The following is a 12,620-nucleotide window of genomic DNA, read 5'->3' on the forward strand; positions in this document are numbered from 1 at the left end:
GGCAGGGTCTGTGATGGCAAGATAAGATCCAGGAGAGGACAGGTTCTGTAATGGCAAGAGAAGATCCAGGAGAGGGCAGGTTCTGTGATTGCAAGATAAGATCCAGGAGAGAACAGGGTCTGTGGTGGCATGAGATCCAGGGGAGGGCAGGGTCTGTGATGGCAAGAGAAGATCCAGGGGGGGGCAGGGTCTGTGATGGTAAGAGAAGATCCTGGAGAGGACAGGGTCTGCAATGGCAAGAGAAGATCCAGGGGGAGAGCAGGGTCTGCGAATGCAAGAGAAGATCCGGGGGGAGGGCAGGGTCTGTGATGGCAAGAAAAGATCCAGGGGAGGGCAGGGTCTGCGATGGCAAGATAAGATCCAGGAGAGGACAGGGTCTGTGGTGGCATGAGGAGATCCAGGGGAGGGCAGGGTCTGCGATGGTAAGAGAAGATCCTGGAGAGGACAGGGTCTGCGATGGCAAGAGAAGATCCAGGGGAGGGCAGGGTCTGCAATGCCAAGAGAAGATCCAGGGGGAGAGCAGGGTCTGCGATGCCAAGAGAAGATCCAGGGGGAGAGCAGGGTCTGCGATGGCAAGAGAAGATCCAGGGGGAGGGCAGGGTCTGTGATACCAAGAGAAGATCCAGGAGAGGGCAGTGTCTGTGATGGCAAGAAAAGATCCAGGGGAGGGCAGGGTCTGCGATGGCAAGAGAAGATCCAGGAGAGGGCAGGGTCTGCGATGGCAAGAGAAGATCCAGGGGGAGGGCAGGGTCTGTGATGGCAAGAGAAGATCCAGGAGAGGGCAGGGTCTGTTATACCAAGAGAAGATCCAGGGGGAGGGCAGGGTCTGTGATGGCAAGAGAAGATCCAGGAGAGGGCAGGGTCTGTGATACTAAGAGAAGATCCAGGAGAGGGCAGGGTCTGCGATGGCAAGAGAAGATCCAGGGGAGGGCAGGGTCTGTGATGGCAGGAGAAGACAGATTCTGTAGTAGGAAGGAGTGATCAACTATGGTGAAGACAGGTCTAGAAGGAGTAGTATAGAGGACTGACTGTTGGCTTTGACGGTTAGTACGTCATTAGTAGTTTTGGTTAGGGCAGTTTCAGCGTAGTGGTGGGGACAGAAGCCAGATTGTAGGTTGTCAAAGAGAGTTGGATGAGAGATGATGGGTGGAAAGTTCTGCATGGATGGCGCTGTTCAAGCGGTTTGGAGTACACTGGAGCAGCGATCTGGGTCCATAGCTGGATGTGGAGGTCTAGTCGAGGGATGGTTTCTTCAGGATAGGTGTGATCGTGGCATGTTTAAAGCAGACACCAAAAGTTAATAACAGGTTGGTCATCTGGAATTCAGAATAGACACATCTCTGCCGTATAGTTTACAGAAACTTTCACCACATCTGATATATTGACCGCTCTTCACCTCAATCTTTGAATTATGACACACTCCAAGATAAGGTGCAAAATTAAAAGCGCAATATGAGTATTTTGTGTAGGTGTGTAATGCTCTGATACTACACCTACATTTCTGCCTCGTTTGCAGGCTGATGTACGAGTCTGAACGAGGGACCTCAAATTGCATTTAATCAAAATAAATCTATTTACCAATATATCAGCTTGAGAGAACCTCCCTGAATGCATGCTACCTCGGAGTAATCTACTAGTGTGATGATGTATTGTCCTCTATATTTAATCTTCCCACCACTGTGGATTGCACACTTACAACTCCTTCTCTTTCCGATAGAATATATGGATGAACCTTAAGACTAAACACAAAAAAAAGAAACGGAATCAAGCAGTAAAGGTAAATTTTGCTGTTATTTTCAGCCATGACTGCTCATATATAGCATTGTCATAGCCTCGTTATCTATTACACATGTATTGGTATACTTACTGATCACTGTCGTCATCTACTTCTCCTCTTCACATCTTGATCACAGTTCTGATTAATTGGCTGTGTGGACCAGAAGTCTTTTTTCATAAAGGAAATTTGTTGCTGAGATTTTATTTACCCAATCTGAGAGCAGGATTATGTAGAGAGACCCTGATTCCAGTGCTGTATCACTTACTGAGCTGCTTACTGCAGTTTTGCTAAAATCAGTGTTATCTGCTGCAGATCTAGCAGTTCTCTGAATGCTGAGGCCTGTGTAACCCCACCACTGATTGGTAGCTTTCTGTGTACACTGTGCATAGGCAGAAAGCTGCCAATTGGTTTTACAGAGCTCACAAATATGGAGGGCTACTAGGTGCCTCTAGTGATAACATGCTGATAAAACAGTGATTTATATCTGATCAAACTCACAAATGCAAGTCTATGGAGTCATGGAAAAATAGAACTCTGTCATCTCTTTTTTCATGGATTGTTTGCTAAAAGAAACTTTAAAAACATCCATCTTTTCTTTTTTTTTTATAACCCTGTGATCGAAGCTGCTGATAAAACTATGTCAGAAAATGCCTATATTTTTTTTTGGGGGGGAAGGGGGTGTAATTTTTGGCACAGCACGGAAGACTGAAACTTTGCTGATCAGTTTATTAGGGAATTTGTCTTCATTCCTGTGAAAAAGATAAATGGCATGTATGTGGCTTCCTCACCCCTACTTTTTCCTACTCAATTAGAGTACAGATGATGGCAGTGATGGGTCAATTCAGCTCCTGTGTCACTGACTCCAGGGATAAGCTGCTGCAGGAGATTGTTCTGATAAGCTCAGCACACAGATGAAGAGATGGGTCCTGACCCATCATTGCCATTTTCTGTACTCCAGAGAAGTACGCTCTGATATCAACGCAGCTGAAGGCAGGTTAATAGACTAGGGAAAAGGCTGGGTATTGGAAGCATTTTTTTTTTTTTTTACAGAAATTAAGACAGATTTCCTAATGGTGATTTCCAAAGTTTCATAACGTTCCATGCTGGACAATATGAGTAAAAAACGACAAATTAAAGTTTAGTTACTGTTTAATGGGAGTCAAGACACCAGCCAAGTGCAGGGCTCCGCTATCTCCGGGATGCCATTAACAATGAATAGAGCAGTGGTGCGCCGGCTCGGCCTCCGCCCCATTCAGACGTGAATTTTCAGAGTCCTGTTCTGGGAACTGGGGATGGGTCTTTTTGGGTGTAAAGCCCCCGTCACACACAGCAATATCGCTGGCGAGATCGCTGCTGAGTCACTAGTTTTGTGACGCAACAGCGATTTCACGAGCGAGATCGCTGTGTGTGACACTTACCAGCGACCGGCCCCCCTGCCGGTATCGCTGATCATCCTGGAATGGCCAGGACATTTTTTTGATTGCTGGTCTCCTCCTGTTTGGCCGCTCACCAGCGATCATGTAGCAACTCGCCAGCGATCCTGACAAGGTCATATCGTTGACGAGATCGCTGGTGCGTCGCTATGTGTGACTGGGCCCTATAAGGTAACTTCCAAACCTTCTACATACCTAATCTTATTTACCTCTCTCCCATTTTGCTTTTCAGCCCTTGTACAAGTTGTCAGGAGCCGTCAGCACTAGATCACAGGACGAGGATATTTTTACTGAAGAAAACACCTTGTAAGTCTGTTCCCAGTCTGTCTGGATTTGCACAATGTCTGTGTTCAGTACGTCGTGCCACGGCGACCGTAACATTGTGATCTGGCAATCGAGTGTAGCCTCCTGCTTGCGGCAGTCAGGGGCTCTCACCTCTGTCTATATGCAGGATCTTAGAAAAATTTTTCCCCCCATTTTCCAGTACACTTTGAGGCAGAATGAATGGTGTCATTCAAAAAAATTACAAATCGTCCCGGTTAAATAAAAGAAAAAAAAAACGCTCTCCTATGTCTATTTGGACAGAAAAATAAAAAAAGTTATGGCTTTGGGGAGTAAAACGCAAAAATGGATATGGTCCACTTCTTGAAGGGGTTAAAGCTACATTTCATTATGCAAAAAGAACAAGCCGTGACTATATAGACTGTAAAAAAAAAAAAAAAAAAAAAAAGAAATCATGGACTCTTAACCCCTTACCTACAATTGACGTAATATTCCGTCCATGTGACCATGGACCTAATTACCATGGACGGAATATTACGTCATCGCGATCAGCGGCGCCCACGTGGTGAGCGCCGCTGATCGCGGCCGAGTGTCAGCTAATTATCATAGCTGACACCCGGCACAATGTGTCAGGGGCGGTCACGGACCGCCCCCGACACGTTAACCCCTTGCACACCGCGATCAAACGCGATCGCGGTGTACCGGGGGTTAAAGGGAAGCATCGGCAGGGAGGGGGCTCCCTCCGTGCTTCCCTGAGCCCCCCACGGCAGCGCAATGTGCAGCGCTGCTGCGGGGGACTCCCTTCCTCCAGGCCCCCGAATCCAAGATGGCGACGGGGGCCTTCGGGGGCCTGAGGAAGCTGGCTTCCTCAGTGCCTGCAAAGCGCAGGCATGAGGAAGTCTGCAGCAGTGCCTGTGACAGATCGCTGATCTGTCACAGTGATCTGTGATGTGACAGATCAGCGATCTGTCACAGGACAGTGATGTCCCACCTGGGACAAGGTAATAAAGTAAAAAAAAAAAAAAAAAAAGTGTTAAAAATAATTTAAAAAAAATCGCTAAATAAATTAGTTAAAAAAAAAAAAATATTCCCCAATAAATCCATTTTTTGAAAATAAAAAAAAAAACAAAACAATAAAAGTACACATATTTGGTATCGCCGCGTCCGTAATGACCTGCCCTATAAAACTGTCCCATTAGTTAACCCCTTTAGCGAACCCCTTAAAAAATAAAAATAAAAAACGAAGCAAAAAATGATTTATTATCATACCACCGAACAAAAAGTGCAATAACGCGCGATCAAAAAGACGCATATAAATATCCATGGTACCGCTGAAAACGTCATCTTGTCCCGCAAAAAACGAGCCACCATACAGCATCATCCGCAAAAAAATAAAAAAGTTATAGCTCGCAGAATAAAGCGATACAAAAATAATTATTTTTTATATAAAATTGTTTTCATTGCAAAAAACCGACAAAACATAAAAAAACGACCTAAATGAGGTATTGCTGTAACCGTACTGACCCGAAGAATAAAACCGCTTTATCAATTTTACCGCACGCGGAACGGTGTAAACGCACCCCCCAAAAGAAATTCATGAAAAGCTGGTTTTTGTTCATTCTGCATCCCAAAAATCGGAATAAAAAGCGATCAAAAAATGTCACGTGCCCGAAAATGGTACCAATAAAAACGTCAACTCGTCCCGCAAAAAATAAGACCTCACATGACTCGGTGGGTCAAAATATGGAAAAATTATAGCTCACAATATGTGGTGATGCAAAAACTATTTTTACAATAAAAAGCGTCTTTTAGCGTGCGACAGCCGCCAAACATAAAAACCGCCATAAATCGTAAATCAAACCCCCCGTTATCACCCCCTTAGTTAGAGAAAAATAATAAAACTAAAAGAAAATGTATTTATTTCCATTTTCCCGCTAGGGTTAGGACTAGGGCTAGGGCTAGGGTTAAGGTTAGGGCTAGGGTTAGGGCTAGGGTTAGGGTTAGGGATAGGGTTAGGGCTAGGGCTCAGATTAGGGTTAGGGGTGTGTTGAGGTTAGGGTTGGAGTTATAATTGGGGGTTTCCACTGTTTGGGCACATCAGGTGCTCTCCAAAGGCAACATGGCGTCTGATCTCAATTCCAGCCAATTCTGCGTTGAAAAAGTCAAATGGTGCTCCTTCCCTTCCAAGCTCTGCCATGTGCCCAAACAGTGTTTTACCCCCACATGTAGGGTATCAGCCTACTCAGGACAAATTACAAAACAACTTTTGGGGTCCAATTTCTCCTGTTACCCTTAGGAAAATAAAAAACTGGGGGCAAAAATATAATTTTGCGGAAAAAAATGTTTTTTTTATTTTCACGCCCAGGCGTTATAAACTTCTGTGAAGCACTTGGGGGTTCAAAGTGCTCTCCACACATCTAGATAAGCTCCGTGGGGGGTCTAGTTTCCAAAATGGGGTCACTTGTGGGGAGTTTCAATAGTTTAGGTACATCAGGGGCTCTCCAAACGCACATGACACCCGCATACCAATCCATCAAAGTCTGCATTCCAAAACGTCACTACTTCCCTTCCGAGCCCCGACGTGTGCCCATACAGTAGTTTTCTCCCTCATATGAGATATCAGCGTACTCAGGACAAATTGGACAACAACTTTTGGGGTCCAATTTCTCCTGTTACCCTTGGGAAAATAAAAAAAATGGGGACTAAAAGATGATGTTTGTTGAAAAAATACGATATTTTTATTTTCACGCCCGGTCGTTATAAACTTCTGTGAAGCACTGGGGGGTTCAAAGTGCTCACCACACATCTAGATAAGTTCATTAGGGGGTCTAGTTTCCAAAATGGGGTCACTTGTGGGGGGTTTCCACTGTTTAGGTACATCAGGGGCTCTCCAAACGCAACATGACACCCGCAGACCATTCCATCAAAGTCTGCATTCCAAAACGTCACTACTTCCCTTCCGAGCCCCGACGTGTGCCCATACAGTAGTTTTCTCCCACATATGAGGTATCAGCGTACTCAGGACAAATTGGACAACAACTTTTGGGGTCCAATTTCTCCTGTTACCCTTGGGAAAATAAAAAAATGGGGACTAAAAGATCATGTTTGTGGAAAAAATACGATTTTTTTATTTTCACGCCCGGTCGTTATAAACTTCTGTGAAGCACTGGGGGGGTTCAAAGTGCTCACCACACATCTAGATAAGTTCATTAGGGGGTCTAGTTTCCAAAATGGGGTCACTTGTGGGGGGTTTCCACTGTTTAGGTACATCAGGGGCTCTCCAAACGCAACATGACACCCGCAGACCATTCCATCAAAGTCTGCATTCCAAAACGTCACTACTTCCCTTCCGAGCCCCGACGTGTGCCCATACAGTAGTTTTCTCCCACATATGAGGTATCAGCGTACTCAGGACAAATTGGACAACAACTTTTGGGGTCCAATTTCTCCTGTTACCCTTGGGAAAATAAAAAAATGGGGACTAAAAGATCATGTTTGTGGAAAAAATACGATTTTTTTATTTTCACGCCCGGACGTTATAAACTTCAGTGAAGCACTGGGGGGTTCAAAGTGCTCACCACACATCTAGATAAGTTCCTTGGGGGGTCTAGTTTCCAAAATGGTGTCATTTGTGGGGGGTTTCTACTGTTTTGGTACATCAGGGGCTTTCCTAATGCGACATGGTGTCCGATCTCAATTCCAGCCAAAAACGTCAAATGGCGCTGCTTCCCTTCCGAGCTCTGCCATACGCCCAAATAGTGGTTTACACCCACATGTGGGGTATCTGCGTACTCAGGATAAATTGCACAATATCTTTTAGGGTCCTGTTACTTTTGGAAAAATAAGAATTGAGGGTGAAAAGATCATTTTTGTGGAAAAAATATGATTTTTTAATTGTACTGCTGTACGTTATAAACTTCTGTGAAGCCCTTGGGGGTTCAAAGTTCTCACCACACATCTAGATAAGTTCCTTGGGGGGTCTAGATTCCAAAATGGTGTCATTTGTGGGGGGTTTCCACTGTTTTGGTACATCAGGGGTTTTCCAATCGCGACATGGTGTCCGATCTCAATTCTAGCCAAAAACGTCAAATGGCGCTGCTTCCCTTCCGAGCTCTGCTATGCGCCCAAATAGTCATTTACACCCACATATGGGGTATCAGCGTACTCAGGACAAATTGCACAAAAACTTTTAGGGTCCTGTTACCCTTGGAAAAATAAAAATTGTGGGTGAAAAGATCATTTTTGTGGAAAAAATATGATTTTTTAATAGTACCGCTGTACGTTATAAACTTCTGTGAAGCCCTTGTGGGTTCAAAGTTCTCACCACATATCTAGATAAGTTCCTTGGGGGGTCTAGTTTCCAAAATGGGGTCACTTGGGGGGGTTTCCACTGTTTAGGTACATCAGGGGCTCGCCAAACGTGACATGGCGTCCGATCTGAATTCCAGCCAATTTTGCATTGAAAAAGTCAAACGGTGCTCCTTCCATTCTGAGCTCTGCCATGCGCCGAAACAGTGGTTCCCCCCCACATATCCGGTATCAGCGTAGTCAGGACAAATTGCACAATAACTTTTGCAGTCCAATTTCTCCTGTTACCCTTGGTAAAATAAAGAAAATTGAACCTGAAGTATTTTTTTTGTGAAAAAAAGTTAAATGTTCATTTTTTTTTAATATTCAAAAAATTCCTGTGACGCACCTAAAGGGTTAATAAACTTCTTGAATGTGGTTTTAAGCACCTTGAGGGATGCAGTTTTTAGAATGGTGTCACTTTTGGGTATTTTCTATCATATAGACCCCTCAAAGTGGCTTCAAATGTGAAGTGGTCCCTAAAAATAAAATGGTGTTGCAAAAATGAGAAATCGCTGGTCAAATTTTAACCCTTATAACTTCCTAGCAAAAAAAAATTTTGGTTGCAAAATTGTGCTGATGTAAAGTAAACATGTGGGAAATGTTATGTATTAAGTTTTTTGTGTGCCGTATCGCTGTGATTTAAGGGCATAAAAATTCAAAGTTGGAAAATTGCGAAATTTTCAAAATTTTCGCCAAATTTCCGTTTTTTTCACAAATAAACGCAAGTTATTTGAATGCAATTTTACCACGAACATGAAGTACAATATGTCACGAGAAAACAATGTCAGAATCACCAGGATCCATGAAAGCGTTCCAGAGTTATGACCTCATAAAGGTACAGTGGTCAGAATTGTAAAAATTGGCCCGGTAGTTAACGTGCAAACCACCCTTGGTAGTGAAGGGGTTAAAAGAATAAGAAAAAAAAAATGATTGTGCATAAAGTAAAATGGCGGCGTCATCCAGGTGTTACAATCAAGGAAGCCGGTATTATCCAATCTCAAGATCTCTTAACAGCAGATTACTGTTCGATGCGAACGATTATTTTATTTTCTTGGAAGTCGGATTTTCACATCATTTCTGCCCGTTCTCATCTTAGGTTATTGTAAAATCTTACCACTGTATTTGTATTTATTTATTTTTTTCCCAGAAGCCTTTTGGATCCCAATGAACCGTTTTTGGTTCCTGATTCCCTACGCGGTGACTTGGACGAGTTCGATACTCTGTATGAATTTGCTTTATTTGACCAAAGTGACCAAGAGATGGTACTTGATTCCGTGGAGCCTATCCGGGAAACCCTCTATGAGTAAGTTGTGGCTTTAAATTGTCAGCAAACTTTGCAATATATCTTATCAGAAATATGCTTCTTTCTCCACCCATGAGCCACTTCTCCCGCCCCATGACCTCATTCCCTTACCTACTCGGTATAGATTTACTATGATGCTACTTCTGAAAACATATTGCTTAGGTAGGAGAGCAGCAATCCCTCTTGTCGGTGTCTTCTGTGTATGTTAGACATGATATCTGCTATTAAAAACTAGTGGTAAATGTAGGATAACGGGTCATAAAATGGCCAGAATCAATACATTCTTCTTAACCCATTGCTACCCTTGGCTTTGTGGCTTAGCCTTCTACAGGAATATTTCATGAGAAAATGACTGACGATGGTCCTGATTCATCAAAGCTTTTTCGTATTCTTGTGTAAAAAGCATTGAAAAGTCGTATAATTTTGATGCTTAAATGTTGTGACTTGCTATTCTCGCATCATTTTCACCCAGCTCCAATAAATCGATAAATATGACCTTATTTTTTTCCCCTTTTTTTTGGTTTCTTTTCTTTCTTTTTTTTTTTCTTTTTTTGTATCAGTTTTCAATCTGAGCACTGGGACTCTTAATAGGATAATATTTCCTGTTTGTGGGTTTTCTATTCTCTGCAGTCATCTCCTTATCACAGGCAGAATTACAATGACTGCTAACACCTCTATATACAGTAGATAAAACAGGATCCACCATTCACAAAAGGTGATGTCACAGCTCACCTCCTCCTGTACAATGACTGCTAACACCTCTATATACAGTAGATAAAACAGGATCCACCATTCACAAAAGGTGATGTCACAGCTCACCTCCTCCTCCTGTACAATGACTGATAACACCTCTATATACTGTAGATAACACAGAATCCACCATTCACAATAGGTGATGTCACAGCTCACCTCCTCCTGAACAATGACTGATAACATCTCTGTATATGGTAGATAACCCCGAATCCACCATTCACAATAGGTGATATCAAAGCTCACCTTCTCCTCCTCCTGTACAATAACTGATAACACGTCCATATACAGTATATAACACCGCATCCACCGTTCACAATAGATGTCACAGCTCACCTTCTCCTGTACATTGACTGATAACACCTCCATATACAGTAGATAACACAGGATCCACCATTCACAATAGGCTATATCACAGCTCGCCTCCTCCTGTACAGTGACTGATAACACATCTTTATACAGTAGATGATACAGGACCCACAGTAGATGACACAGCTTACTATCTCCTCCTCTTGTATAGTGACTGATAACGTCTCTATATACAGCTGATCCACCATTCATAATGTGATATCACAGCTTGCATCCTCCTGTACAATGAATGACACAGGATCCACCATTCACAATAGATGATATCACAGCTCACCTCTTCCCCCTCCTGTACAATGAAAATCAGTGAACAGCACTCCATAGGTTCTGGTATTCTTTGTAGCTGCTGATGGCCATTTTCATAAATTGCTACCCCCATAATAGTTTGCTTGAACTGACTCCCTATCCTTTTTGTTATCTGGTTCAAGTTCTAAAAAAAAAAAAAAAAAAAAAGCCTTTAAAGGGAACTTGCTTTCTCTGGGTAGTTGGAGCAGCCAGTGCTCGCATGCCTTCTTTTATGGGTTGGTGGATGATCCGGCATGTGTAGGCTCGTCCGCTTAGGAAACATGACCAATTTCCTGTCTTTGGATGGAAAAGTGGCCGTTCCCCTTTGTTGCCTCTGCTCAGTTCATTGTCTTTTTCTTGCAGGTACTTCGCTCAGATTTTAGATGAGCACGGTCCTTTGAAACCGGACGATGAACGTTTGATAGGACAATACAAAGATTTCCCGGAAGAAACCCACAGGATGGTGGAAGCGGCCGGCAGTCTTAAAAATTTTCTTTTGCAGTCTTACGAATTTACCATAGTGGAAGACATGATTGCGCTGTCCGCTAACTACAATATTGCGTTCACAGAGTTCCAAGAGGAATATCGGCTAAATCCCACAGCGGAGGAATTCAAGCCTTCCTATTCTAGCCCTGTATATGATAACTTAGACTCTTATTATGCTACTGACCACCTAGATTATATGTCTAGTGACTCCAGTGCCACTGAGTGTAGCGAGCGTCCTGCCCTTTATAATGACTTGGATCGAAATTATCAGAAATTCGCTGAACCATATAACAGCTCCCGCCTCAGGACGTTCTCCGATTCGGAGTTGGACCTGATTGACACTGACTCTTTTGACCACCCTGTGCTAGACGAAGATCTGGATGAAGTATGTAGCTTTTCTAGTAATGGACCTGGATCATCTAGTATAGAAGAAGATGATGATGATTGTGATGGTGAAGATGATGATGATGCTACAGCTCCTGAGATTAATAGTGATTTAAGCCAAGATAAATCCTATACAGACCAAAGCAATTACATCGTCTCAGCCAAGAGTGAAGCACAGCCTAAAAATATACAGACCGCTATAGATTCAGACCAAAGCAATCACATCGTCTCATCCAAGAGTGAAACACAGCCTAAAAATATACAGACAGCTATAGAATCAGACCAAAGCAATCACATCGTCTCATCCAAGAGTGAAGCACAGCCTAAAAACGTACAGACCGCTATAGTGTCGGTGCAGGTAAGAGGATGAAACCATTTATATTTATATGGACAAACATTTGTTTTATTGGAGTAGAACTGTTAGAAGTTAAAGGGTATTCCCACAATCCTTCAAATGGCTCATTGTACCCCACTACTAAAATAAATAAGACATTAAGTATGCTCAGCCAGATTGCTGACAGAGACCTGATACGAGCGTATAATAAATGCAGTGTAAATAAACATAAAGTAATGGATGTAATAATGCAACTAGAAAAAAAAAATGTTCCAGTACACTTACTGGCAAGATTCTGGTACCAGTCCATTTTGTTTGATAGAAGCACCCAACGGAGATTTGCGTTGGGCTCTGTAAAATCGGGTCCAATGGAGCTGATGGCGAACGATGGAAAACAAAGCCAACAACAGTGGTGGTATCACCCCCTAAATATGTCATTGTCTCAATAACGTGGCATTTAGCATCAATTTCAGGTTGACGTCGACGTCTCGTCCTGTTCACAAGTGGCGGTAATGTCTGCTGAGGCATGGCATCCCACTCTTCTTGACGGACAGTCTTCTGGTCATTGAGGTTCTGGGGTACAGAGCGAAGAACCTCTGCATGGCGACACAACTGATTCCATAGGTTTTCTATGGAATTCTGGTCTGGAAAAAGTGCAGGCCACTCCATTTGAGGTCCCCCCAGTCTCCAGGAGCCATTCCCTAATGATGCGACCCCGATGAGCTGGAGCATTGTCGTCCATGAAGATGAAATTTGGCCTGTGTTCTTCTTGACTGGAATAATGATGTTATGCAAGTAATAGGGGCTTGTCACAAAGTGTAGAGCAGTTCTGTGTGGACTAGACACACCTGTCAAAACTGTAACACCACC

The 12,620-nt window shown here is 43.3% G+C and overlaps 1 protein-coding gene across 3 annotated transcripts in view; it reads left to right on the plus strand.

The window, feature by feature from the left end:
- The window catches only part of TTC3 (tetratricopeptide repeat domain 3), a 235,425-nt gene that overhangs the window by 188,345 nt on the left and 34,460 nt on the right, over window positions 1–12,620 (plus strand). For all 3 annotated transcript variants that reach the window (XM_073584665.1, XM_073584666.1, XM_073584667.1), the window contains 4 exons: window positions 1,718–1,777; window positions 3,443–3,516; window positions 8,990–9,145; window positions 10,910–11,774. In XM_073584665.1, coding sequence (XP_073440766.1) covers window positions 1,718–1,777; window positions 3,443–3,516; window positions 8,990–9,145; window positions 10,910–11,774 — 1,155 coding nt within the window. The remainder of the gene's footprint in view (window positions 1–1,717; window positions 1,778–3,442; window positions 3,517–8,989; window positions 9,146–10,909; window positions 11,775–12,620) is intronic.

The sequence above is a fragment of the Dendrobates tinctorius genome, unplaced genomic scaffold, assembly GCF_039654945.1.
Source record: "Dendrobates tinctorius isolate UK_male_01 unplaced genomic scaffold, ASM3965494v1 ptg000084l, whole genome shotgun sequence".
In the NCBI taxonomy this organism is placed as follows: domain Eukaryota; kingdom Metazoa; phylum Chordata; class Amphibia; order Anura; family Dendrobatidae; genus Dendrobates; species Dendrobates tinctorius.